The sequence below is a fragment of the Callithrix jacchus genome, chromosome 3 (genome assembly GCF_049354715.1).
Source record: "Callithrix jacchus isolate 240 chromosome 3, calJac240_pri, whole genome shotgun sequence".
Classification (NCBI taxonomy): domain Eukaryota; kingdom Metazoa; phylum Chordata; class Mammalia; order Primates; family Cebidae; genus Callithrix; species Callithrix jacchus.
The window spans coordinates 92,163,399-92,187,344 of NC_133504.1; the positions used below are offsets into that span (position 1 = coordinate 92,163,399).

Below are 23,946 nucleotides of genomic sequence, written 5' to 3' on the forward strand. Positions count from 1 at the left end.
GCCTCTTCAAAAACAGGCAAAAAGTTTTTTCTATGAAATGACTTCCTCTGTTTTTGGTAGTATTACATTTGCCTCATCTCACAATTCTGAACGCAAATTTCATGTCTTTCCACATACCTGACACCAAACTCTCTATGCTTAAGAAATTTCCGTCAGATAACTGAAGTAAAAATATAAAAAAACAAAAAGCTAAATATTTGGCTGATATAGTTAATATGCAACTTAATACTATTTTTTTTTCATCTATTTTTTTCTCTCTTCCTTTGTACTTTGTCAAACCTAACTTTGTTTCTCTTCTTTTCGTTTCTTTTCTGAAACATGACCACATACAAGTGGGTACTCTGAAAAGGGTAGGGGGTAGAGGGAGGAAAGCTACATCTGTTGCCTTGATAATTAAATGGTACTTTTTTCTTTGGTTACCACAGTTATATTGGTTTTGGTAAAGGATTATTTGTGGTTTTCAAATACTAGCTGTTTAGTATTTAGTGTTTTTGATCAATGAAGACAATGTGATCTAAAATAAAATCATTAGAAGATACTCTTGAGAGAACTGTGATCATAACGGAATGACTTTAGATATGACTTTAACATAAGACGTTATTAATGAGCGTGTCACTTCCTGCACAGAAAAGTCTTCAAATGCATGTCTCTGAGCACCTTGTTACTTTCCCCATATATATGTAACTCTATTCAGTTCTTATCTAGGGCTCCTTTCCATTTTACTTCACAGAACCTATGCTCTCGATCAGAGGCAAATTCTCCTTGTTTCTAAACATCCTTCTCATTATCTTACCCTCTATCACCTTGCTGGAATGAAACGTGGTTATATTCAGGATGCACTATAACACCAGTTAGCATTTACTTCTGCTTTTCAGAAACTAGCACAGCCTCCTAATAATGAGCAGGTGCTGAGAACACGATGAGTGATGATTTTAGATTTTGTGGTGGTTGGTAGGTCTTGTGTTTATTCTCCTGGATCGGAAGTTAGCAAACTAGAACCTGTAGCTAATGTGTCTCACAGCTTGTGTTTGTATGGCCAGTAAACTAAGAATGGCTTTTACATTTTCAAGAAGTTAAAAAAAAAAAAAAAAAAACCCACCAAACAATGTGACAGAGACCCTATGTAGGCTGTAATGCCTAAAATATTTACCATCTTGCCCTTTATAGAGAAGTTTTCCAGTCTCTGGAATTAAATGAATACCTTCTCTGTTTCTCAACAAAAACTTTGCACCAGCTTCTTCAAATTATTTCAGCTATTATCTAGTACCTCCCTGAATTCTCTTCTGCCTTAGAATATGACTTTAATATCTGACATCTATTTCCACATTCTCACTGGCCATCTTCCTCAACTACACTTACATCCATGTTGATGATTCATTAGATGATTGATTTATAGTTTTTTTCAACAGAACTTTTTGTTCTTTATCTCTACTCTGGGTCATCCCTTTACATGCAAAATTATACCCTGAATTTTGTTGGTATAGAATATTCCTCCACCCTAAGAACTTATATATATAATTTCTTTTTTCCCTTCACCACTGCCTCCTATTACAAGACTAATCCAGTTCACCCACTGTAATATGTAGTTGAGCTCTTTTGCACTGTGAATCTTTTACAGTAGGTTACCATAGTTACTGTGACAATGATGTGTTTATCATTTATGTTTCTCTCCCTGTAAGGTGAACTGGTACCTTGGCTTGTATATGGCTTTTTGCTTAACTGATTATAACGTACCAGGCAATTGGCACTGAATTTTGAGATTTTCCTGGCAATTAACTGTAACTGGCAATGCATAGTCACTGGTTTAATTAGCACCAAGGATGTTCATGTTTCTCACATGCTTGTCAACACAATTGGCTGGACACTAATGTACCAACCTATCATGAGAGTGCTGGTTATGCCAAAGATGGTCACTTTGCAACAGGAATTCATTCACGAAAATACTGTTGTCCAGTGAAACCTGCAGACAACATATTACTCTAACCAAATGCTACTAAATTCCTGTGTTCTGCTCCTCGACATAAGTTATGGCTGCTGATATGGTTTGGTTGTATCCCCATCTACCTCTCATCTTGAACTGTAGCTCCCATAATTCCCATGTGTTGTGGGAAGAACCAGTGGGAGGTAACTGAATCATGGGGGTGGATCTTTCCCATCTTGTTCTTGAGATAGTGAATAAGTCTTGGGAGATCCGATGATTTTACAAAGGGGAGTTCCCTGCACGTGCTCTCTGGTCTGCCACCATGTAAGACGTGACTTTGCTCCTCATTTGCTGTCAGCTATGATTGTGAGGCCTCCCCAGCCATGTGGAACTGTAAGTCAATTAAATCTCTTTTCTTTATAAATTACCCAGTCTTGGGTATGTCTTTATTAGCAGTGTGAGAACAGACTCAGCTGCTAAGCTGTCCTCATCCCAACTTACCAATGTGCTGCCATTCTGCATGTTGTGCAAGTCTCTATGGGCATGAGCACAGAAGTCCAGACATGCAGTGACCCCTGAGAATGGACGGCCTTCCTTCAGCCCCAGTCGGCACTCTGGTGCTCTGTGTTCATATTCAATCTGAAAAATGAAAGTGTATGTGTGAGTGGGTAAGTAGTTAGTTTTACTCTTAGACCAAAAAAACTTACTAGTATTTAGACCATTTATAACTTAAAAAAAGTTTTAATCTTTATATCCAGAAACAAAATGGAATAACACAAAATAGAGCAAATATCTTGATGTGGTAAAGTTTTTATTTTATAGTGTTATTGAGGCTATAATTGACATATACTAAATAGTATATATTTAAAGTATGCAATTTGAGTTTTGATATATGTCTTTGTCACAATCAAAATAAAGTACATATTCATCACTCTTAAAAGTTTCCTCATGCCCTTGTACAATTTATGCTTCCTGCTTTGTTCCCAGACAACTACTAATCTTTCTGTCACTCCAGGTTAATTTTCATTTTCTAGAATTTTATATAAATGGATTTGTCTGTGGTTAATTTTTATACTGGTGTGAATTAAGGGTCAAGATTACTTTTTCCCATATGGCTATTCAACTGTTCACATACCATTGGATAAAATGGTTATCCTTTCCCAACTGAATAGCCCTTTATTAAAAATCAATTGACCATATATATTGTCTACTTAAGGACTTTCTATTCTGATATACTAGTGTTTAATGGTGTGCATGTAGGTATGTCATATCAAACTTAAAAAAATTTTATTATTTATTTATTAAGACAGTCTCACTCTGTCACCTAGGCTGGAGTGCAGTGACATAATCTGGGCTCACTGCAACCTCTGCCTCATGGGTTCAAGTGATTCTCAGGCCTTAGCCTCTCAAGCAGCTGGGACTGCTTGACCCATCATGACCCACTAATTTTTTGTATTTTATTAAAGATGGGTTTCCCATGTTGGCCAGGCTGGTCTCAAACTCCTGTCCTCAAATGATCTGCCCACCTTGACCTCCCAAAGTGCTGGGATTACAGGTGTGAGCCACTGCACCTGGCCAATATCAATCTGTCCTGACAGTAGCAAGTATAGATCTTAGTAAATCTTGAAACCAAGCAATATATAGCCTCAAATTCTGCTCTTCTTTTAAAATATTGTTTGACTATTCCGAGTCCTTTGCATTTCCAAATATATACACTTTAGAGCCATCTTGTCCAATTTCTTTCAAAAATCCTGTTGAGGTTCTGAAACATCATGTATTGAATGTATTTATTAGTTTGGGGAGAACAGACATCTTAATAATATTTAGTCGTCTGAACCATGAACATAGTGTATCTCTCCAGTTACTGAAGTCTTCTATAATTCATCTCAGCAGTGTTTTAGTTTCCGGTATATAATCTTAGACATATTGTCAAATTTATGCCTAAGAGTTTCATATTTCTGATGCTATTTTAATGGTTTATTTTGTTTATTACTAGTATATGAAAATACACTTGAATTTTGTAACTTGGCTAAATTCATCTTTTTTGGTTAGATTATTTTCAAACTTCTTATACAGATAAACATGTCATCTGCAAATAAGTACGGTTTTAATTTTTCCTACCCAATCTTGACTGCTTTTTTTCTTACCTTATCGCACTTTCTAAAATGTACAGTTTGATGTTGAATAGAAGTGGTTGGTTAAAAATGGACATTATTGTGTTGTTCCTTTTCTTAGGGGTAAAGTATTAGTCTTTCACCACTAAGTAAAATGTTAGCTTTTGGCTTTTCATTTAGGTATTTAATAGGTTGAGAAAGCGTCCTTTTATGAATGTTGAATGTTATTGAATGGTTTTTCTGTACCTACTGCAATAATCATATTTTTTCCTGTTATGTCTTTTTAACATCATTTTTCTGTTTACAAGTATTCTTTTAATTTATTTCTACCTTTAAAGTGGTTTTCTTGGTTTTGCTTTTTTATTCAATGTCACAACCTCTGCCTTATAATTAGAGTTGTTAAAACTATTTACATTTACTGTGGCTGTTGATACAGTTGGGTTTAAATAAACTGTCTTGCTGTTTTTTATTTATATTTATCTTTTTTTGGTCCTATATATTTTTTAAAAACATTTTTGGGTTGATTTTATTTGTCTCTCTTTACTGGCTGATGACCTATATTCCTTTATTTTTTTAAGTGGTGCTTGCTTTAAGGTACTCTAACTTCTCACAGTTTATAGCCAAGTAATATACCCAGTCCATATATAGTGTAAGTACTTTACAGTAATACACTTTCAATTCCTCAGCCTCTGTGCTACTTCTACATATTATAAACCTCATTGTTAATATATATTTAAAATAGCAAGTTACCTTTTAAAAACATTTTCTAAAAAGTATTTTAACCACATTTACTATTTCTAATGCTTTTTATTTTATTATGTTGATCTAGATTTCTATCTGGTATCATGTATCTTTCTTTGTAAAGGTTTCTGTTTAACATTTTAAGAGTGCTACTTTGCTTGTGGTGAATTCTTTCAGCTTTTGTATGTCTGAAAAAATACTCTTTGTTTTGCTTTCTTTTTTGAGAGCTGTTTACATTGGTTAGATATTCTGGGTTGACAGTCTTTTTCTTTTAGTATGTTAAAGATGTCTCTGCTATATCTTCTCTCTTGCCTTTTTCTGAAGGGAGTCTTCTGTTCTTTCACTATGTGTAATATGTCCTTTCTTCTTATCAGTTTTTCCCACCATGTGTAATATGCCCTTTCTTCTCCCTTTGCCTTTCTGATTTTCTCTTTATCACAAACTGTAAGCAAATTGATTATAAACTTTTGGTAGTCTCTTTCCATGTCTTTGTTTTTTAATCTGGGGTTTGCTCGGCTGCTGAGGACTATGGGTTCACAGTTTTGAAGAAATTTCAAAAAAATTTGGCCATTGTTTCTTCACATTTTTTTTTTCCGTCTCCCACCTCCTTCTATAATACACATATATGAATGTAATAATATTGGCTAATAGGTCTTTATATATTCATTTTTTTCAGTTTTGTTTTTTCTTTATATTGAAAAATTTCTATTGCTATATCTCCAAGTTCCTTAATCTGTGATTCTACCTAGTATATTTTAAATCTAGATATCATATACTTTTCACTTCTAGAAGGTCATTGTAGGGTATTTTAATATCTTCGAATCTTTCCTTATCACTCTCATGCTTTCCTCTGGCATTTTTAGCATATGAAATATGATAGCCATTTTCATGAACTTAACTACATATTGTATCACCTGTGTCAGTTCTGGGACTATTTTTATTATTTCCCTCAGCTCCCCAGTATGGGTTATATTTTCTTTTTTCTTTGTATGCCTTGTATTTTTTGATGGAATGCTAGACTATAAATTTTACCTTGTTGGTTGGTGGATTTCTCTTTTTTCTTTTAATTTTTGTACTGGGATGCAGTTAAATTACTTATCAGTTTGGTCCTTTTATGTTTTGATTTTAAGCATTTTTAGATGAGCTCAGAATAGTCAAATTTACTTCTACTAGCAATGCAATATAATTATGAATTGCTTATGTATTATGAAGTCTTCTCTGTCTGGCTGGTATGATCAGGAACTATTCTAGGTCCTGTGTGAGATCAAGGGATTATCTGCCTGCTTCTTCAGATGGTTCTTTACTCAGCCCTAGCAGTTTTTTCACATGTATATGCTGTTCAATGCTCAGGTGAAGACTGGATCCGAACCCTTTGCAGGTCTCTCGAGTTCTTCTCAATAATACTCCCTCCTCTCTGGTACTCCAGCCAGCTTGGTTTCTCCAAATTTTCAACTTTGTCTCCTTAATACAGAGATAATGCTGGGGTATGTTTGGTTTCCTACTGCCTACCCTGGAGCCTAATACTCTCTTCTGGAAGCAAACTGGAGTAATTATAGGTTCACCTTTTAACTTCCTCTCTGGTGCCTCTGTCTCTTGAACTTCTTATTCTATGTCTAAAAACCATTGTTTTATATATTTTGTCAGTTTTTTCTTAAATGTGTAAAGGCATATCTAGTCCCTATTACTCCATCATGTCTAGAAGATGAACCTGCATTATGATAAAAGTTTTTGGTGACTTCATATTATTTACTGTTGGATTTATATATGTATTTGTCTATCTAACCTCAAAAGACTTTGGCCAAAGGAAAATGAGGGTACCAACTACTGTTTTTCAAAGCTGTGTGGTTTGTGACTGTTTAGTTCATTGCTGTGGTCTAGTTAGCTTTATTCTGTTCCTTGAACAAAAACAGATATACAATCAGCTAGAAGTTAGACAGACTTATGCCATCTCCTAAATATACCATACAGGATTTTGTGATAAATTACTGGAAATCCATCTCCATGTCTGGAAGACGATTCTAAATGCATGGCTTTCTCATGGTCTAAGGTTGTGCTGTTCAAATATGGTAACCTTTACCCATATGTGGCTATTTTTGTTGATTTTTAAATTAATTTAAACTCAATTATATTAGCCACATATCAACTGTTAAAAACCATATGTGGCTAGTGGCTGTTACACTGAATAGTGTAAATAGGGAGTACTTCCATCATCATAAAAAGCTCTCTTAGAAGCCTTTGTCTACAATGTCATCTTTATGTATGATAAATAGCACATGAATTTGAGATGCAAACCTGCTATTTCAGGTCTATTGTTAAATTATAAGACAGGCATAGAAAAGACAGAGCCAAATATAGAGTCTACTGGATAGACGTGAAGAAAGGACATTTAAATGGAGAAAACTGAAGCTCTAATTCCATGGGACTGACAGGAGAGATGCTGTGGAGAGCCAACTAAGCTTTAGCAATAAGACTTTATGATATCAAGAAATAAAGCAAGGACGAATATTCAGATGTGAGAAACAGAGATAATATACTCAGTTGGGGAAAGGTGGTAAAGATCAAATAGTAAGTTTTATGACAGCATCTATAACATCAAATGGTCTTCCCATGTACTGTGTGGAAACATTAAATGGCTATTATTTTGATCTCTAAAGCATATTATCATATATGGATGAACATTACCAATACTACCTACCACATAATATAAAATATATCTATTCAGAAGCATCTCATCCATTTACAATATTATCTAGGCATTACATCAACACATTGTTTCATATATAAATACTGAAACACATATTGGGAATTATATCTACTCATCTTGTTATAACCTGAAAATTTTTGATGGCTTCATATTTTGGGTAATTAAGTTTTAGGAATTGCAAAAAATAGCTATCTCCAAGTAATACATAATAGGGTAGAATACAAATGCTTAGAAAATACAGAGTGTATGAGACAGTCCATTATAAGAATCAAGGGATCAAAAGGAACAACAATACTTTGTTACTCTGCCTCTTTCCTCAAGCAAAGCCATTTGATTAACAGCACATATTAAAAATTCATTTAATAGAAAATGGCTCAAATTTAAATCTAGCAAGATAGACTCATTCACTTCCGTAATTTTATAGCTTGATTTATTTCAGAAGTTCTTGCCAAGAGTTAAATTTTTACAACAGTATCAAAGCATTCCTTATACTTTGTAATGCTAGCTAAATAAAATAACAGTATTAATCTGACTATTAGTAACAGTGTTTAAAATGTTTAAAATGCTTTTTATAGATGTTCATACACATTTCTAAAAACGTAAGTTATAACATAAAATAACTTACAAATAGACCATCATTTAATTTGCCTCTATTGGTCCCACCAAAAAAAAGTTTAGTTTGTTGAGGACTGTTAAAGTCCACAGTGGAAAAGAAGAGTAGCTAAATCATTATAGGATTGATTCTCTGTCCATGTCTGGTGTATAAACTGATCTAATCCGCTAAAAGTCTTTGATATTATCAAGTAAATGACAGAGCACAAAGCTACACAGCCCTATACCTATTGCTCCTGTACACGCTGCTCTGGGAATCTTCTCATCACCTCCAGCTTTCTACCATCCATCCATCTCCTCCCTCTTTCACCTTTCCTCCTCCATTTCTTCTACTCCCTGTCCCAAGTGCTTGCTTCATTGGCTTCTCTTCCTCCACTCATGCCTACAATTATTAATCGCTCCAGAATCCCATCATCAGCCATTTCTCTTTTTTATAATCTCTACTGTGAAAAACTCCTTTCATTCCTATGCATTCAACTTTAAGTCCTGCCAGCCTTCTGCTAACTCTCAAATCTACAATGCTAGCCTGAATTTTTTTCCCAATTCTCTAACCTAGAAGCAAGTCAAGCCTAGCATGTCCAAAATTTTGAAATCTCCCTAACACAAAACTTAGTATTTTTTTTTACTGATTTCTGATGCCAGTTAATAGAACTACCTGTCCAAACTAGAGATTTGTTGGATTTCCAAATTCTCTTCTGTTCATCCACACATCTAATTAGTCACCAAGTTCTCTAAGCTCCACCTTAGTGTACATACTTAATTCCTTTTTGCCATCACTCATGCCACTTCTTTAATTTAGGTCCTTAAAATCTCTTGTCCAATGATTGCAATAGCTTTCTTCTCTCTAATCTTACATAGATTTATTTCCCTTACTTGGCTTTTAAGTGAATTTTTAAAAATATAAATTACTTCATTCCTCCATCCCCAACACACACTTGAAACTCCCCACTGGTTACTTACAGAATAAAGTTCAAAGAGCTTCATTTAGCATCTAAGGCCATTTTTGACATTACATCTAGTCTACTTTTAGGTTGTTTTTTTTTTTCCAGAAATGTGCACATATTTCTATTCCAGCTGTAATTGTGTCATTCTGAAATTGCTATTTTATATGACTCTGTCTTCTCTAGAGAAACAATTATTTTATTTTTTGGCTTTTTTAGAGTCTGGGTCTATCTTTGTCACCCAGGATGGAGCACAGTGATGCAATCATGGCTCACGGCAGCCTCGAACTCCTGGTCCTGGGTAGCTGGGATTACAGACATGAGCCACCGTAACCAGTTTAAGACAGAATTCTTTTTTTTTGAGATGGAGTTTCACTCTTGTTGCCCAGGCTGGTGTGCAACAGCATAATCTTGGCTCACCGCAACCTCTGCCTCCTGGGTTCAGGCAATTCTCCTGCCTCAGCCTCCCAAGTAGCTGGGATTACAGGCATGCGCCAACTTGCCCAGCTAATTTTGTATTTTTAGTAGAAACGGGGTTTCTCCATGTTGGTCAGATTGGTCTCAAACTCCTGACCTCAGGTGATCTGCCCACCTCGGTCTCCCAAAGTGCTGGGATTAAAGGGGTGAGCCACTGCACCTGGCAAAGACAGAATTCTTAAAAGACAATCAGAGATGGCACTACTCATCTGTAACTGTTCCCAGTGACTAAATACAGTGTTTGTAACAGACTTTCACTTAATGCTTTTGTTGCTGATGTTACTGAAACAGTGAAGATTTTACAGTTTTTTTGTCTTCCTCATGAACAATTTCTGACCAAATTGGGACTGGCTGTCCTAAATAGCTATAACTTAGAATAACATATAAAATAAAAAAAAAAAAAAAATGTTTTTGCTTGATTTATGAAGTCAAGGTCAAACAAAAAAGGAAGATCTAGCAAAATCTGACACATCTGGATACAAGTATATACAATTTTAGTGTATGCATAGTTTTACATGAGTATTTGTAAGCTGATAAATTCTTACGAATACTCATTTATACTTACAGACTTGCAGTGAAAATAGTTAGTAGTGGTTGGAACCTATAGCTTGGGCCAATGTACTTTAGTATGGTATAATTTTCACATACTAGAAACTGACACTGTAGTGGTTTCAACAATTAAGAGGAAAAGGTAGAATTTCTAACACATAAAAATCATTGTTTGAAAAATATTTTTGGACATAGGTAGGTCATTAGTAACATATAAGTAAATTGTTATCACTGCCAATGATTATTTAAACTTACCTGATTATTATATGCATCAGGTGCAAGTTTCTTATATGTTGGTGCCATAAGAGTGGACAGGTTTTGCAAATGAGACTCCAGTTTCTCTTCCTGTATAAAGTGAATAATTCTACATATTAAATTTTAAGTTCATTCTTCCTATATGAGAAAGAGGCTATCAGTTAGATGATTCCCTTTATATTTTGAATCCAAAACACAATATATGTTGCCTTACTTAATAACTAAAGCATCTTTAAAACATGACCATTTCGGCCGGGCACGGTGGCTCACACCTGTAATCCCAGCACTTTGGGAGGCCGAGGCAGGTGGATCACGAGGTCAAGAGATCGAGACCATCCTGGTCAACATGGTGAAACCCCGTCTCTACTAAAAATACAAAAAATTAGCTGGGCATAGTGGCGCGTGCCTGTAATACCCTCCAGCCCGGGTAACAAGAGCGAAACTCTGCCTTTAAAAAAAAAAAAGACCATTTCAAAGTGAAAGGTATAGATTACATATCATTTCATTTTATATGTGCTAGTAAATATCTACCTATTTGTTTTTTTCATAAGACTAATTGATTTTCTGCTTTGCATGCTGATACTTTGCATTTTTATACATACAAGCCTATGACACTAGGGTTAGGGGAATAAAGCCATATGGCCTTAAAGAGGTCACATTTTTTGCTCTCACTGTTCGTTGAGCTACCAAGAAAGAGGAACTATTAAAAAAAAACTTGTTTAACTTAATTTGTCTATTTCTAATCTTTATATTTTATGTTTATAAAGATAGTATTTGAAATGATCGCTCCATAGAGCAAATAAAATTTACTGGACACTTCAAATATGGAAACAATGCTTCAGAACCAAAATACAGGATATATGAAAAACTGCAGAATTTACTTGAAAGGGGAATGCTCAGTGACACCCCCACCTGCCCTGCTCATGAAGAACAGATTTACCAAGTAATACACTGTTAAAAAAATGGTAGGTCATAATATTTAGTTGCTCCATTTATACTTAGAAATCTTCATTTCAGATCAATATTTCTCTTAAAAAAATGGTGGGAGGCATGATCACCTGGCAGAGATGTAAATTTTAGAAGGTGAAGAGGTTTCTGAACAGAGTCCTCCTATCTAACAGAGGCAGTAAGTTACTAAGTATCCTCTAGATTGGGTTTACATGAAACCTCCTGAAAGTGATAAACATTTATCACTTTATAAAATGGTGGTGAAAAACTTATCTAAAGAAAATTAAAATGACTGACAGAATGCAAAATCATTACTTTTCATTAAGTTTATTAATATTCTTGTTATTGTCTAATGAAATGATGTTTCGCACCTTTATTATGTTTATTGAAAATATGATCCTTCAAAAAAAGCTTATATTGTGATTTCAGGTGTTTTTGCACTTTTGCTTTATTAATTGTGACTATAATAGTAAGTGAAAGTTTAATAAGGTTAACAAATTCTTCATTTGGATGAACCCATCAATATTATCTGTAGTATGGATACATTTTAATTGTATTCAAAATTCAAAAGATAATTATAAGCATATAGAATGACTGAAAATGTGGTCATATCTAAATGCTAAATATACTGAGGTTTTCTAATCATTCAATTAGTAGAGACAGTCCCTGACCTAAAATGGCTTGACTTTTTTTGACTTTAGGATGGATTGATTGGCATGTTAAATGGATTTTTAACTTACAGTACTTTCAACTTACAATGGATTTATTAGGATGTAGTCTCCTCATAAGTCAAGGAGCATCTATCCTCTAGACTACATGCCACCCCAAAGTTGTTAAATTTGGATCAACTTGCAAATTATATTTTAAGAAATGCATATTCTAGAGACAAGACAAAAACCAGTGACTTTAGTGAGAAATCAGTGTCCATTTATTTCCATTACAGATTTATATTAAAATTTAAGTAAGTACAGTTTTAGCTACTTAAATGCATTCATTATAGTGACTTTAAATTCTGTGAATCTCATGGCACATAAATGTGACTAGAAATAGTCTTTTCTGAATGTAGTAGTTACGTAACTTCCATAATCCATAATCCAGAGTCAAAAGATGAAAGACATCACCAATTCTCATTTAGTTTTAATGATGGAGTTTTGTTGCTCAAATTTTATGTATTATTTTGGCATAATATGATTATTATTATGTCAACTTAAAAAGTAGCGTGTATCTACAATCTGGGAAAAACTTTTATTAATAAGAGCTTACCAAGATATGTCATTGCTGTTCACTTCATCTATGCTAATGAATTCTCTATGAAAAATAAAGTGATTATACATCAGGAAGTAAACAAACCTCTTTTGGGTCATCCCCAAGCAGCTTAAACTTCCTTGGGATCTTGCTTCTGGCAAACTTACATCCATTGTAGTACATGCTCCATGAACAACCAAATGAGAAGGAGGCACCACAGGTTTCTGGATCCAGCCCCTGACAGGCGCAAGTTCTCCTGAGAAATCAAAAGACCAAATTCGTTGCTATGGATAGCATTATATAGGCTGTGCAGCTGATATTCTGGGTGTCCATATGCAAAATGAGTTTGAAAAGAAGTCTAATTTAACTCCGTATTAAGCTGTGGCATAACCACACACAGAACTGTATCTATTGACTTTAAAACAATTTTATTGCAATATAATACACATACAGAAAAGTACACATAATTTTATAATTCACAAATGGAACAGACCCAGTAGAACTCATACTAAGAAACAAAATATTTACTATTTCCTGGAATCTCCCCTCATTCAGCCTTTCAGTTACTCCCACTTCTCTAAGAATATAGTAGTTCTGCCTATTTTTATGTTAATATTGCTTTCTTTTTTAGAGATGGGGTCTTGCTATGTTGCCCAGGTTGTACCTGAACTCCTGGGCTCAAGTAATCTTCCCGCCTCAGCCTCCCAAATAGGTGGGACTATAGGTGTGTGCCACCATCAGTGGCTTGTTTTGCCTACTTTTATACTTGATATAAACATAGGTATATGGAATTATGTAATATAAGCTCATTTGTGTCTGTCTTCTTTTTACATTACATTTGGAATATCCATCCAAATCACTGCATGTAGTTGTACTTTATTCATTTTCATTGAGTACCATATTCCATCTTATAAGAATGTGACAAATGAATTATTCTACCATTGATGGGCATTTGACTGCTTCCTAGTTTTTGGCTAACATACAGTATTGCAACTTTATAGCCCTAGTTTGACATATCCTAATGACAATAAACAAACATATAAGTAAGCAAAGAAAACAAAAAAAAAGATGAAACAACTTATAAAGAAAATAATATTCAGGTGGAAATGTAAATTATTTTTAAGTTACTGTATACTGTGATATAAAAAAGTTAATATAAAAAAACAAGAATTTCAATGTACAATAGAAGCAAAACAAAAGATAATGCCCTATCCTCTTAACTATGAATAGGAAAAAACAGTATGAACTAATAACTTGAGTTAATCTCAGATTTTCTTTCTACAAAATAATTACTTCACGTATCTGCTCATTAAAGAAGCCTAAAAGTAATGACATCTCCATAGCAAGGAGCATATCTAGACACTGACTATGATCTCTAAATATAATCTCCCATCAATAAATCTCTGAAATTTGACAAGATTCTTACCAGGCATTTATTCTGTCATTGTCTTAGAAACTATATTACATGGTAACTAAACAGTTGATGAAGAAAAGTCCTGTAAAATATCCCAGCTAATAAATGCAAAAGGATTACAATTAGAAATAACCACTTTACAAATGTCAGCACAAATGGCAGAATAAGGATCTTTGAAGATTTTCTTCTCCATCAAAGCAGTAAGTACTGATAATTATTGTCAAAATCAGCTTTTTCAGATCTGGAAATCAGCAAGAAACTTGCAGTAATATAGAGAAAATTTATTCAGGGTGGGGTGGGGACAGGATTTCAGTAAGAACAATGAATTCTGTGGTATTTTAACTTTCCCCACAGCTCTATGGTAGATCAAAACAGCCCACATTTAATATGAAAAGTAGCAGCCAGGCTGCCACTAGAGGAGGCCAGATTGGTTGGATATACTCTAAAGTACCATTCAGAGAATGGTAATTTGACCTAATTGGTAGTTTCCTGGAAGATCCAAATAGTAAGGTTATCTTTACTTATCTAACTTGGAACTCATCTAGCGTGAACTGCCTTTTCCACAGAGGTATTTGTCAAATAATCATAGGCAACTGTTGAATATTTTCACTGATTGAGGTGTGGCTAATAACTGGAGCAAAAAATAGGATAAAAAAACTTAAAAGCAAAACCTGAGAAATGAGATGATTCATAGAAGGCTTTGAAAATATATTCCTGGCAATTTAGAAAGCCACATGCAAATGTAGGACTCATAGAAGACCTGATAAAGCCCTAAGCTCTCACCACAGTCTAACCTTGAGACTATGCACAAGCAGGGAATAAAGGCTAATGCAGAGCTGCAAATAGCCTGGTTGAGTGTTGAATACATGCCCCAATACACAGACAGACCCCTTTGTCAAAGACTGACTTATTGGTCTCAGGCACCTAAGGATTTCTGTCTAATCCTTAGCTGACTTCCAAGAAGCTTAACTAACCCCATGTAACATAAATCCAAAGATATGTAAACATCATAATCACACTGCTAAAGCCAATAACACAAGAAAAACATAAAAGCTGTAAGATTATCACATACACAGAACTCCCAATGAGATTAATAGCTGATCTCTGATCAGACACAATGAAGACCAGAAGGCAGTGGGATGACATAGAGCCACAAGAAAAAGACTGTCAACCAAGAATTCTGTAACTTGCAAAATTATATTTCAGAAATCTATTATATAATAAATTATGACATTCTCGGATAAGAGTTTACTGTTTTTAGGCATGTGCTGTAAAAAATACTGAATGTGTGCTTCAGGCTGAAAGGGAAGGCCACTGGATAGTACTTCAAATCCACCTAAGAAACTTAAAGAGCACCAGTAAAGATAATTACATAGGTATATGTTAATTTTTGTTTGTGACTATTTTTTCCTATTTGATTTAAATGCCAATATATATTTGATTTAAAAGACAAAATATAATTTGTATTAATGGGCACAAAATATATAAAATTTAATTTGTATAATAAGAGCACAGAGGAAAAGGAGAGAATAGAGCTATTTGGGAAGTTTCCTTTTATTGCAGTGAAACTGGTATTACTCCAGACTAGGTTGTTATAAGTTAATTATAATCCCCAAGGAAACTACTAAGAAAATAACATCAAAAAATGTAATAAAAGACTAGGCAATTAAAATAGTATACTAGAAATATCTATTGAACACAAAAAAAGACAGTGACAGAGAAAGAAAAGATACAGACAAAATGGCAGACAAATTCTACCTTATCAAGAATTACCTTAAATGTATATGAATTAAATAATTAAAAGGCAGAGACAGGGGATATAATTTTTAAAAAGATTTAACTATATGCTATCTACAAGATACATAAATTTTATAATAAAAAGTTCAAGTCACTAAAATGATGTAACAATGGCAAACATACATGTAATCAGCAAGAGAGCACCAAAATACACGAAGCAAAAAGTGGCAGAATTAAAGGAAGGAAGCAATAATTTACTAATCCACTTTCAATAATAGCTAAAAGTAGGCAGAAGATTAAAAAGAAAACCGAAGTTGTGAAAAACACTATAAACCAACTAGATTAACAGACGTCTATAAAACATGCCAACCACCAACAGCCAAATATACACATTCTTCTCAAGTACACATGAAACATTCTCCAGGATGGAGTGTATGTCAGGTTATAAAACAAGTTTAAATAAAATAACACTACAAAAATTGTGCAAAGTGTGTTTTCTGACAAAATTATAAATAACAGAAGCAAATTTGGGTAGTATGTAAAAATATACTCCTATATAATCAGGAACCAAAAAAACTCATGACAGAAATTAGAAAATACCTTGTTGTAAATGAAAGCTCAACATATTCATTTTATAGGATAGAGCTGAAGCAGAGCTGGAGAACTAACTTCTATAAAAACAAACTACGGAAATTGACTCAAGAAGAAATAGAAAATCTGAATATACCTACAATAAGTTAAAAGATGAAATCAACACTACTTAGATTGGTGAGAGAAATGAGATCACAGAGAAAATCACTGCTCTCAAATCCAGTGAGACAGACAAATAAAAAGAATTATAACTTACCAGAGCAGAAACCTCTGTAAGAACCAGTGTTGGAATAGGAAAATCACAATTATAATTGATAAATTGCTGGAGGTTCCGTGTGAACAACTCCAGAGGCATCCAGTCACAATAGGGTCCTCACAGTTTTGTGAGTTTTTTACATCCAGGAGCCAGATGAGGTTCTCACAATGAATACTGGAGAAAAATCCCTTCATACTTCCATAGGAGGAGGGGAAAAGAAAATGTTTTGGAAAGTGTTATATACCATTCTGTTCTTAAAAAGTTCTGCCTTCAGGCTAGGTATGATGGCTCACATTTGTAATTCCAGCACTCTGGGAGGCTGAGGTGGGCAGACTGCTTGAATCCAGGAGTTTGAGACCAGACTGGGCAACATCGCAAAACCCCATCTCTCATAATAATAAAAAATTAGCCAGGCATGGTGGTGTATGTTTGTAGTTGCAGCTACTTGGGAGGCTGAGGTGGGTGAATCACTTGAGCCCAGGAGGTCGAAGTTGCAGTGAGCTGAGAGCAACTGTGAGTGAGTGCAGTGAGCAACTGCACTCCAGCTTGGGCAACCAGAGTGAGACCCTGTCTCAAAAACAAAGGATAATAAATATTATAAGCAAATGTGCCCACAGATTTAATAATCAAGGTGAAAAGGACCAATTCCTTGAAAGACACAACTACCAATATTTACACAAAAGGAAATCTAAATAGGCTCATATTTATAAAAGAAACTGAATCAGCAATAACTTTCCAAAACAAAGTACCAGCCACATGGTTCATTCTGATTTCTACCAAACTTTTAAGGAAAAAATTATATCAATTCTCTACAATCTCACTCAAGACAGAAGCAGAGAAAATACTTCATAACTCATCCTATGAGGTCAGCACTACCTTTATACCAACACCAAAGTCTTTACAAGAAATAACTACAGAATAAAAGCAACCATGAAAATGAATGCAAAAATCCTTACCAAATGACAAAATCCAACAATATATATAAATAATAATGGATCACAACCATGTGGGTTGTATCACATGCCAGCCTAGTTCAAAATCTGAAAACCAATTAATGTAATCCATTGCATTAATAAGCTAAAGAAAAATCATATGGTAACATCAATAGGTGGAGAAAAAGCATTTGCAAAATCCAACATTAATTCATGATTTTCAAAAATCTCTTAGTAAACTAGGAAAAGAGAAGTTTCTGAACCTGATAAAGCATATCTACAAAACTGTACAGCTAGCGTATTTAATGTTGATAAAGTTGAAGATTTCCCGCTGAGATCAGAAACAAGACAAGAATATTGCCTCTCACCAATGCTTTTCAACATCAAACTGGAAATCCTAGCTAATACATTAAGACAAGAAAATAAAACATATACAGATTAGGAAGAAGTTTTCTTTGCAGATGACATGATAACCTAGAAAATACAAAAGAATGACAAAAAAAAAAAAAAACTGGATCTACAACCAACAGAATGGGAAAAATTTTTTTCAATCTACCCATCTGACTAAGGGCTAGTATCCAGAATAGACAAAGAACTAAAACAGATTTACAAGATAAAAACAACCCCATTCAAAAGTGGGCAAAGGATATGAACAGACACTTTTCAAAAGAAGACACACATGAGGCCAACAAACATATGAAAAAATGTTCACCATCACTGGTCACTAGAGAAATGAAAATCAAAACCACATTGAGATATCATCTCACACCAGTTAGAATGGTGATCATTAAAAAATCTGGAGACAACAGATGCTGGAGAGGATGTGGAGAAATAGGAACACTCTTACACAGTTGGCGGGAATGTAAATCAGTTCAACCACTGTGAAAGACAGTGTGGCGATTTCTCAAAGATCTAGAAACAGAAATTCCATTTGACCCAGCAATCCCATTACCAGGCATATACCCAAAGAACTATAAATCTTTCTACTATAAAGACACATGCACACGTATGTTCACTGCAGCCCTGTGTACAATAGCAAAGACCTGGAACCAACCCAAATGCCCATCAATGATAGACTGGACAAAGAAAATGTGGTACATATACACCATGGAATACGATAAAAAAACCATAAAAAATGATGAGTTCGTGTCCTTTGTAGGGACTTGGATGAATCTGGAAACCATCATTCTCAGCAAATTCACATAAGAACAGAAAGAAAAACATCACATGTTCTCACTTACAGGTGGGTGTTGAACAGTGAGAACACGTGGACTCGGAGAGGAACATCACACACTGGGGGCAGTTGGTGGGGGTAGGGGAGAGACAGCGGTGGGTGGGGAGGGAGGGGAGGGATAACATGGGGAGAAATTCCAGATATAATATGCACCTAAAGTTAAATAAATTAAAAAAAAAACTGGATCTAATAAGTGATTATAACATGGTTGTAGGAAACTTGTTTCATATACAAAAGCTGCTCACTTTTCTGCATACCAGCAATACACAAGAATTTGAGATAAAAATACATTATCATTAGCACCCCCAAAATGAAATATTTATGTATAAATCTACAATTTGTACAAGGCCTATATGAGGAAAATAGAAAATTCTAAAGAAGGATATAAAAGAAATAAAGATATTCCATGTTCATGGATAGGAAGTTGTGTATTGTCAAGAGGGCAGTATTTCTAACTCAATCTAGAAATGCGGTGTGATCTCTCTATCAAAATTCCATCAAGATTTTGAGGATATTGACAAATTGATCTTAAAGTTTATATCAAGAGGCAAAATACCAATAAATGACACAGTATATACAGCCTTTTCAGACTTGTTTTTGTCACTTACTAATAATAAGATGCAAAAGAATAGCCAACTCAATACTGAAGGAGAAAAACAATGTCAGAGGACTGACACTATGATTGTAGGACTTACTCTGAAGCTCAAGTTACCAAGATAGTGTGGCATTGGTGAAAGTAGACAGATATATCAATGGGACAGAATAGAGTACAGAAACAGACCACTCAAATATAATCAACTGATCTTTGACAGAGTAGCAAAGGCAATGCAATAAAGCAAAGATAGTCGTTAACAAATGGTATGAGAACCAGTGGACAACTCCACGCAAAAAAGTGAATTTATATACAGTCTTTATAGCTTTTGCAAAATTAATGAAAAATGGGTCACAGACTTAAATGTAAAATGCAAAACCATAAAACTCTTGGAAGATAACATAGAACACATAGATGACCTTGGGTTTGATTTTCTAGATATAATACCAAAAATATTGTTCATGAATTAACCAATAATCTAAACTTCATTAAAATTAAAACTTTCTGTTCTGCAAATGGCACTTCACTCAATATTGCTGTTACTCTAAAATTGCTTTAAAAGTAATCTATTTAAAAAATGTTTGATAAATTCCCACAAAGGAAAGCCCACAAACATTTAAAAAAAGAGTTAAATCAGTTCTTTACAAACTCTCCCAAAAGATAGAGAAGGAAACATTTCCCAATGCATTTTGTGAAGTCAGAAATACTCCGATACCAAAACCAAAGATACCACAAGAAAACTATAGATCAATATACCTCATCAACAGAGATGCAAAAGTCCTCAATAAAATTCTAGCACACTGACTCCAGCAATATATAAAAAGTAGTAAACACTAAGGCCAAGCGGGATTTATTCCAGAAATGCAATGTTAATCTAATATATAAAAATGAATCCATATACCACATTAACAGAAGAAAACAGAAGAAACCATTTTCATTTCATTAGAGGTAGCCAAAGCATTCAAGTAAAGTTTACCTTTTATGATAAAATTATTCAACAAACTAGTAACAGAAGGGAACTTCTGAACTTGACACAAAACTCCCTTTTTTTTTTTTAAACCTACAACTAGTATCATACTTAATGGTGAAAAACTAAAAATTTCTTCCTAAAATGAATAAGACAAGGATGTTTGCACTTGTTAATTGTATCTGATATTTTCTGGAAGTTCTAACTGGGCAATTAGCAAAAAAAATACAGACAGACTGGAAATGAAGAAACAAAACTATTTCTATTTGTAGATGACATAATCTTGTATGTAGCAAATCCTAAAGAATCTATCCAAAAAAGTTAGTGATAATAAGGTAGTTCAGCAAGTTGGCAGAATATAAGACCAATATATAAAAGTCAAATATATGACTGTAAATTATCAGCAAAGAATTTGAGTTTGCAATAGGATAAAAAAATGCATAGAAAGTTTTAACAAAAGAATTTCAGGCCGGGCATGGTGGCTCATGCTTGTAATCCCAGCACTTTGGGAAGCCAAGGCAGTCAGATCACTTGAGGCCAGGAGTTTGAGACCAGCCTGGCCAACATGGCGAAACTCTGTCTCTACTAAAATACCAAAAAATTAGCCAGACATGGTGGCATGTACCCTGTCTTTATTCAAAATACCAAAAATTTAGCAGGCATGGTGGCATGCACCTGTAGTTCCAGCTACTTGGGAGGCTGAGGCAGGAGAATCACATGATCCTGGAGGTAGAGGCTGCAGTGAGCTGAGATGGCACCATTGCACTCCAGCCTGGGCAGCAGAGACATACTCTGTCATAAAAAAAAAAAAAAGTGCAGGACTTTGTACCTGTTTTATGCAAAACAGTATTGAAAGAAATTTAAGATCTAAGTAAACAGAAAAATATCCTATGTTCACAAATTGGAAGATTTAATATTAAGATACCAAGACTCTCCAAATTGACCTACAGATTCAACAGAACCTGAGTCAAAATTCCAGAAGGGGGCCGGGTGTTGTGGCTCACACCTGTAATTCCAGCACTCTGAGAAGCCTAGGTGGGACGATATCTTGAGACCAGGAGTTCAAGACCAGCCTGGGTAATATAGTAAGACCCTAGCTCTACCAAGAAAAAAAAAAAAAAATCCCAGGAGGAGGGAAACTGACAAGCTGATCTTAAAATGCATATGGAAACATAAGAAATACGGTAGCCAAAACAGTCTTGCAAAAGAACAAAGTTGGAAGACTTACCTGTCTTGATTTCAAAATTTACTACAAAGCTACAGAAATCAGCACAATGTGGTACTGGCATTAAGAACAGTCATGTAGATTAAGAGAATATAATTAAGAGTCCAGAAATAAACTCATACATCTTGGTCAATTAATTTTAAAAAATGGTCTCTTTAACAAATGGTGCTGAGACAACTAGACAGCTACTTGCAAAGGAATGAAGTTGGACTCTTATCTCTTACCATCAAATTAACATTAAAAAATAGTCTAAATGTAAAGCTAAAGTTATAATTCTCTGAGAAGAAAGAATAGGTGTAAATCAGATCTTGAATTAGGCAATGATTTCTTAAATACGACACCAAAAGCACAAAGCAGCCAATTAAAAAATAGAAATTGAGTTTCAACAAAATGAAAACTTTTATACTTTAAGGGTATTATCAAAGTGAAGAGACAACTTGTGGGATAGAAAATATCTGCAAACCATGCGTTTGACAAAGTTCTAGTATCAACATATATTCTTACAACTCTAAAAATAAACAACACAAAAATATTTAAGTAAACTCTTCTAAAAAAAAAAATACATGGTCAATTAACACGTGAAAAGATGCCAAACAGCAATTAGGAAAATGCAAATCAAAATCACGAGATAAACTTCACACCCACTGGGATGGTTATAATTAAAAAGACAAACAATAACATTTTCTTGAGGATGTGGAAACTGGAAGCTTTGTACATTGTTGGCAGAAATGTAAAAGGATGCAGCTACTTTGGAAAATAGTTTGGCAGTTCTTTGAAAAGTTAAACAGAGAGTTGCCGTATTACTAAACAATGTCACTCCTAGGTGTATATCCCAAGATAATTGAAAACATATTCACATAAAAACTTGTACACCGATGTTCACTGCAGCATAATTTCTAATAGCCAAAATGTGGAAACAATCCAAATGTCAATTAACTAATAAATAAAAAAAAATGTGGCCAGGTGTGGTGGCTCATGCCTGTAATCCCAGCACTTTGGGAGGCTAAGGTGGGAGGACCATTTGAGGCTGAGTTTGAGACCAGGCTGGCCAACATAGCAAAACACTGTCTACTAAAAACACAAAAATAAGCTACATGTGGTGGTGCACACCTATAATCCCAGCTACTTGGGAGGCTGAGGCATAAGAATTGCTTGAACCTGGGAGATGGAAGTTGCAGTGAGCTGAGATTGTACCATTGCACTCCAGCCTGGGTGACAGAGTGAGACTGTCTCAAAGAAAAAAGTTTTATATATATATATATATATTATATAATGTACATATACATATATATTATATAATTTATATATAATATAATTTATATTTTTTATATAAAACTAGCCAAAAAAAGGGTTAAAAAAGTATTTATCTTTTTTACCAAATGGATGAGCCTTAAAAACATTAAGGTACATGAAAGAAGCCAGCCAGGCCAAATATATGACTTCACTAATACAAAATGCCCAAAATAGGCAGATCCAAAGAAACTTAATGTTTATTGGTGATTGCCACTTAGAGAAAGGAAAAGGGGAGAAGGGGAAGTGACTGCCTAATATACAGGGTTTCCTTCTGGGAATGATGAAAATAATCTGAAACTAGGCAGAGGTGACCTTTGCATAGCTTTATGAATGTACTGAGACAACTGAATTGTATACTTGAAAAGGGTGAATTTTATGGTATGTGAATTATATCTCAATTAGAAAAAATACATGGAGTAAGTCAAACTACCAGTCCACAGAAGATTCTGGAGACAGATAGGTTAGACAAAAGAACCAAGATGAAATTGGCCAAATCCGGAATTTCTCGAGAATTTCACCGAGAAAAATCATACAGTTTCTTTAAAAAACATATTCATAAAAAAAGGAGGACTATTATAAATAATAAGAGGCTTTATCTTCTAAACAGAGACAATTTTACAAGAGGAAGTTTTATTTAATAGTTATGCCAGACAGTGGGCACGAACTGGGATCACACTACTCAGAAGTGTCAATCACATTGTAAGGGCTTTCTTTTTTTCAGTATCTTTTTTTGTTTAGTATGTGTTTTTTGAAATAGAATCTAATGAGATAATCTGAACAAACACATACTAAATATTAAATGATACAGGCTTTACCTGTTAGAAATACATAGAAAACAGGTAAGATGATATATTATCTGTGTTCTGCTTTCAAACACTAGTGTAAGTGGGGTATAGGGAAAATATATAAAAAAAATTGATAAAATGTTGATAAATATTGATGCTATGTGATGGGTCCATGGAATTCATTATATTGCTCCTTTCCTTTTATGTTTGACAAGTTTCATAATATAAAGTTCCTTGAAATGTTTAACATTACCCACCATGGCAGAAGGCATTTCTGGCTTTGATTTCCTTATGATGACAGATACACTCCCACAATTCTAACTTGCCAAAAAAATATTGGTTAGACTTAGTCATAAAATGGAAATCCTTAAGAGAAATCTTTAAAGAAGAAACAGCTGGTTTGGCTCAAAGGA

General features: G+C 34.3%; 1 protein-coding gene across 5 annotated transcripts in view; it reads right to left on the reverse strand.

The window, feature by feature from the left end:
* TET2 (tet methylcytosine dioxygenase 2) overlaps positions 1-23,946 on the reverse strand; it is a 130,858-nt gene that overhangs the window by 7,905 nt on the left and 99,007 nt on the right. For all 5 annotated transcript variants that reach the window (XM_035293205.3, XM_002745526.6, XM_078366748.1 and 2 more), the window contains 3 exons: positions 12,613-12,763; positions 10,315-10,404; positions 2,423-2,560 (listed from right to left, as the gene is read on the reverse strand). In XM_035293205.3, the coding sequence (XP_035149096.2) occupies positions 2,423-2,560; positions 10,315-10,404; positions 12,613-12,763 (379 nt within the window). The remainder of the gene's footprint in view (positions 1-2,422; positions 2,561-10,314; positions 10,405-12,612; positions 12,764-23,946) is intronic.